Source organism: Chrysochloris asiatica, unplaced genomic scaffold (genome assembly GCF_000296735.1).
Source record: "Chrysochloris asiatica unplaced genomic scaffold, ChrAsi1.0 scaffold00107, whole genome shotgun sequence".
Classification (NCBI taxonomy): domain Eukaryota; kingdom Metazoa; phylum Chordata; class Mammalia; order Afrosoricida; family Chrysochloridae; genus Chrysochloris; species Chrysochloris asiatica.
In genome coordinates, this window is record NW_006408625.1 from 5,084,266 (window position 1) to 5,090,401 (window position 6,136).

The following is a 6,136-nucleotide window of genomic DNA, read 5'->3' on the forward strand; positions in this document are numbered from 1 at the left end:
CAGGGGCAGGAGTAAAGGGTCCCTCCCAGGTCAACTTTAGTGCTGGGTCCCAGAGTCAAACTTCATAAGCAGCTGCCAAAGGGTCAGTCCATGGGACCAACGGGGATCCTCCTCTCTGTGCCATGGGAAAACTGTGGCCTCAATGCTGGACCCTTTTGGGGGTACACGCCCACCCATCTGTTGGTGGCCGGGCTGGACAGAGGGCACGGCAGGGAAGAGGAGGGAAAAATGTGTAGAATCCCGCACTCCTTTTTTTTCAAATGTTACTGCGTGGGTTTCTCTGTGTCAGTCTGGCCGTGGCCCTGCCTTGTGAATGCAGCCTGGGCGGGAGTGCTCTGCAGGCAGAGTCCCAGTCCCTGATTCATTTTGGAATCACAGTTTTTTCCTGTATACAGTGGGTTTTCCACCAGCGGGTGCAAGAAACTAATGCCCTGCGCCTTATACTAGATCCAGAGTTCTAGAGCAGCTCCATAAAAGCATCTTCTCTGGATTTTTGGAACCTCCCCCATGGAGCTTGTCCTACCTGACTCTGCTTGTCCCACCTCCAAAACCAAAAGTCTATCAACAAGCTTTTATATTCCCTTATTGAAAAATGTTTTAGGCAGAGCTGGGAGCCACAAATGCACTGCTGTTGTCACTTCTTCATCAGAAGTGAATCTTCTTCCTCGAAGGGCTGCTTTCAGGGGACCAAACAGGTGGTGTGCTGTGGAGTCGGTTCCAACTCATAGCAATCCTGTATAGGGTTTCTGAGGCTATAAATCTCTACTTGTACAGAAAGCCTCATCTTTCTTCGGAAGAACAGCTGGTAGTTTTGAACTGCTGACCTTGAGGTTAGCAGCCCAACTTTTAACTACTTCACTAACAGAGCTCCTTAAACGGGTGGTAGTCTGATGGAAAAAGATCAGGATTATAGGGAGGATGCTTTAACCCCTCAAAATGAAGTTTTTGTAGACTGTCAGCAGTGTGGGCAGAGGTGTGTGGATGTGTATTGTCATGCAAGATCACAATGCCCTTGGATAGCAGTCCTCTGGATTTAATCTGGTTAGACTTCAACTCTTCAGTGAACATGTAACTGTAACAAGCACGGTTATTTATTAATGTTGTTGTTAAGTGCTGTCGAGTCGGTTCCGACCCATAGCGACCCTGTACAGGGTTTCTGAGGGTGTAAATCCTTACGGGAGTAGAAAGCCTCATCTTTCTCCCACGGAACGGCTGGTAGTTTCGAACTGCTGACCTTAAGGTTCGCAGCTCGATTCATAACCATTACGCTACCAGAGCTCCTTTATAATAATAGTGATTATTAATAAATAATAATAATAATCACTATTATTATTTATTAATAGTGAGCACTTTTTCCTGATAGTGCTCCAATACTGGCCCTTGAGAGTCCCAGAAAACTTTAAGCATCAGTTTTCCAGCTGATAATTGACTTTTAAATTTTCTCTTGGTTGGTGATTAAGGGTGTTTCCATTTCAAACTCTGCCATTTTCTCTCAGGTTTATAGTGATGAATTCATGCCTTGTCACCAGTAATGATTTTTTTAAAGAAACTTTTACCTTCCTTTGAGTATTGGTCCAAATTTTGTTTGCTGACGCCCAAACTCTTCTGTGAGTTGTTTTGGTACCCATCTTGCACAATCTTGAAACTCAAGTCTGTCATGAATTATTTCATAGGCAAAGCCATGGCTTATTTACACATGATTTTCTACATAATCCAGTTTTACTCATCTCTTCAACAGAATAATTTCATGTGGATGCTCAGTGTTGTTGTTATCCATGGACGTGGATGAGTGTTTCAATATAACCGTAATTGAGATAATTTTGGGCTCACCCTCTTATATTACATGGGGATCCAGTGGCTCTGTAGGATGAGTACTGGACTGTGAGCTACAAGGTTGGTGGTTTGAGCCCACCAGTGACTCAGTAGGAGAAAGATGAGGCTTTCTATTCCCACAAAGATTTACAGTCTCAGAAACCCTATGCAGTCTTGCTGTGGGTTCGAACCGACTTGACTGCCCTAAACCACAACAAGATATATTACATGTTTGTTAATACAAATGAAGAAACTCAGTACTAATGTTTTGTTTTATGCTTTCTCCCCCCTACCCCCAACAAGTTGATTTGTACAGTCTGTATTGTCACTGGTTGTGTGTGAGTCATGTGAGCAATGAAATTTTGTCCATCATCATGCATTACTCACAGTGATGAACACAGTCTTTCCCTTTTTCCCTCAGGTTATTTCATTCCTTGCTGCAGTTTTGCATAAAAAGGGAACTCGTGAGGATATTGAAAATAACATGCCAGAGTTTTTACAAAGAAGTATGAAAAAGGAAACTCCTTCTTGTACAGCAAAAAAGGTAAATTAGAAATATTCATTAAGTTGACCATGCAAAAGCATTAAGATACTTTTAAACATCATATCTTAGTATACATTTTAGAACATGAAATTTACAGTAATTATTAAAATAAAGTATGGGAGGGCTTGGGTTTTGTTGTAAATTTTTAGTGTTGTTGCATTCAGTAATATAACCTTGACATTGTCTTTGTAGGCAAATCCATGGGGGTTCTCAGGTCTCAATTTTGACTTTTTTTTTATTGGAAAGGAGTTTATTTGTTGCTGTTTAGAAGTGCTTAGGTCTTTTCCTTTATCCTGAAATTCAAAAATTTCCTCAGACCCAACACTCACTGTAGAATTCTTCCAACTAAAGTATCTTTCTTTAGAAAAATACACTCAGCACTTTATGAAGAGGGAAGAAATACTAGAATCAACTTGTCTGAAGCAAATGGCTGGTATGGCTGTTCTTCCATTAATTGATGACTGCCATTGTTTCTGATGACTCAATCCTTCTTGTAGTTTCAGCTGCATAATTGTGGTTTTTTTTTTTTTTGTTGTTGTTGTTGTTTTTAGGTTAATTCTAGGAAAACACACTTTCATTTTTTGTTTTTCTTTTTTAAGTTTCTCTCTAGTAGTAAGAAGTTCTCATGTGGTTAAGAATTCAATTACTAACTGAAATGTTGGCAGTTCAAATCCACCTAGATCCACCTTGGGAGAAAGATCTACTTCTAGAAGGTCACAACCTTGAAAACCCTATGGAGTGCAGTTTTACTCTGCATGCATGGGACTATAGTCAGCATCAACTCTATGGCAGTTGGTTTTGGTTTTGTTTCTGAAAGTAAAGGATGAAGTTCCCAGATAAGAATGTTTTTTCTCATTGTCTTCCATATTGTTCTGGTCTGGCTGGACCCTTCCAGGCATTGTAGCATTTTCATAGATGTATGTTTATCATTGGTGTTTTATTTCATTGGAATTAATAAATACATGTGTTCAATAGTTACTCAAACTTGCACTGGAAATAAATTTTTAATGGGATTATATATGCTATTTCCCAGAAGTAAATTCCAACAAAAGTTACCATTTTATTTCAAGAAATTCTCAAAAGACAAATCTGTATTGGTCCATTTGAAACAATGTTCATTTAAAAAAGAAACCTATTGAAATAGAAAAGAAATACATTCCTTTCTCCTTGTATGCTAATACCAGAATTATATAGGAATTCTGAAAAATTAATGTTGGAACTCATTGGAAAAAAACCTTTAATGAATTGAATGTCTCAAATTTAGGAGTGGCTGTTTTGAGGTATGTTTGTGTGTGGTATGATACATCTCCTGGACGTTCAAAATTTTTCAAGTGTGAATACATTAGCTATGCATGAAATAGTGTAGTGTGCAAAGAATAAATTTCTAAAGTAAAAAACACAAACTATACTTTTCAAATATTGATTCTTGGGATGATATTTTTTAATTTTAGGGTGTTCAGTTTAGATTAGAATTCAGTCTTTATGAAAATGAGTAAGTTCTTTTCAAAATATTGCTTTCATGCATGACGAAACTAGAGATTCTTACTAAAATTCACAATTCATATAAAGGCAGAGGAGGATGGCTTTTCAAGCAATTGTAATACCTGCATCAGGAGGAGTTTTTATGGTGGTTGAACAGAAATACTTTTTAAGTACTTTAGATCTATTTGTTTCACATATGAATAGAGAGTACTGTGCTACAAATGTTGCTATTGTGAATATCCTTAGATGTGTATCTTGACAAGTTTTGCTTTGGAACTGAAATGGATCAGTATGTGATACTGGAATTGTGGATGTGTGCATATTACGTGTTGACAGCTGGAGTAAAATGGCCTCCAAGAGGCCATAGTTGGAAAACATGGTCTTGGTGATAGAAATTTTTCTGGAGATCACATGATAGAATTTTGCAAGGCCAATGACTTCTTCATTGCAAATACCTGTTTTTAAAAAAAGCTTAAAAGGCAACTTATACCCATGGACCTCAACAGATGGAATACATAGGAATCAAATTGACTGCGTCTTTGGAAATGATGTTGAATTTAATTTTGGCAGCCAAAGCAAGGCCAGGGGCAGCCTGTGGAACACACCATGAATTGTTCGTTTGCAAGTGTAGGTTGAAGCTGAAGAAAATGAATAAAAGTGTAAGAGAGCAAAAATATGACCTGGAATGTATCTCACCTAAATTTAGAGAGCACTGGAAGAACAGATTTAATACATTAGGCTCTAATGATTGAAGACCAGAAGAGTAGTGGGATGACCGCAAGACCTTCATCCATGAGGAAAACAAATGGTCACTAAAGAGATAGGAAAGAAAGAACATACTAAAATGGATGCCAGTAGAGACCCTGAAACTGGCTCTCCAGCACAGAGAAGTTAAATAGTATGGAAGAAATAAGGAAATAAAGAACTGAACCAAAATTTTGAAAGGGCAGGTCAAGAAGACAAAGTCAAATATTATAATAAAATGTTAAAAGACCTGGAGTTAGGAAACCAAAATGGATGAACATGCTCAATATTTCTCAAGCTGAAAGAAACTGAAGAAAAAATTGGAGCTTCAACCTGCAGTATTTAATGGGCAAAATATTGAATGATGCAGAAAGCATCAAAAGTAGATGAAATATAGAGGCACTGTATCAAAAAGAAGTGGTCAGTGCTCAGTCATTTCAAAAGGTAGCATATGATAAAGAATTGATGTTACTGAAGGAAGAAATCTAAGCTGCACTGAAAGCATTGGTGAAAAACAAGGCTCCAGGAATTGACAGAATACAAATTGAAATCTTTCAAAAAACTGATGCAGTACTGAAGGAACTCACTCATCTCTACCAAGAAATTTGGAATCCACTACCTGGTCAAATTTAAAGTGACACTTTCCACTTAAAATCCAATGGCCACCACTCGTCTGTCAGTTTATTGTACTATGGTGGCTTGTGAGTTGCTGTGATTCTGAAAGCTATGCCACCAGTATTTTAAATACTAGCAGGTTCACCCATGGTGGACAGGTTGCAGATGAGCTTGCAGACAAAGACAGACTAGGAAGAAAGAGTGACGAACTTCTTCTGAATATTTAGTCACTGAAAACCTTATGTATAGCAGAGAAACACTGTCAGATATAGTGCCAGAAAATGAGCCGCGCAGGTTGGAAGGCACTCAAAATGCAACTGGGGAAGAGCTGCCTCCTCAAAGTAGAGCTGACCGTGATGACGTGAATGGAGTAAAGCCTGTGGGAGAAAAGCCCATGGGACCTTCATTTGTTGATGGGGCACAAATCAAAATGAAGAGAAACAGCTGTAAATATCCATTGAAAATCATAACATGGAATGTATGAAGTATGAATCTGGGAAAATTGAAAATTGTCCAAAATGAAATGGAACAAATAAACAATGATATCTTAGGCATTGTTTTTGTTGTTGTTAAGTGCCATCGAGTCAGTTCCAACCCATAGCGACCCTGTATAGGGTTGCCAAGGAGCAGCTAGTGAGCTTGAACCACCGAAATGAACTAAAATTGACTGGTATTGGCCATTTTGAATCTGACAACCACAAGGTTTACTATGCTGGGAACGACAAATTGAAGTGGGATGGTGTTGCATTCATTGTCAAAAAGACCATATCCAGATCAGTCGTGAGGTACAACACTGTCTGTGATAGGATAATATCCATACGCCTACACGGAAGCTCAGTTAATACAACTATTATTCAAATTTATGCACCAACCACTAAAGCCAGTGAGGATGAAATAGAAGAATTCTACCAACTTCTTCAATCTGAAATCGATCAAACA

General features: G+C 38.5%; 1 protein-coding gene across 1 annotated transcript in view; it reads left to right on the plus strand.

The window, feature by feature from the left end:
- The window catches only part of ERCC6L2 (excision repair cross-complementing rodent repair deficiency, complementation group 6-like 2), a 124,823-nt gene that overhangs the window by 44,096 nt on the left and 74,591 nt on the right, over positions 1 to 6,136 (plus strand). Inside the window, exon 3 of the mRNA XM_006867640.1 lies at positions 2,234 to 2,356. Coding sequence (XP_006867702.1) covers positions 2,234 to 2,356 — 123 coding nt within the window. The remainder of the gene's footprint in view (positions 1 to 2,233; positions 2,357 to 6,136) is intronic.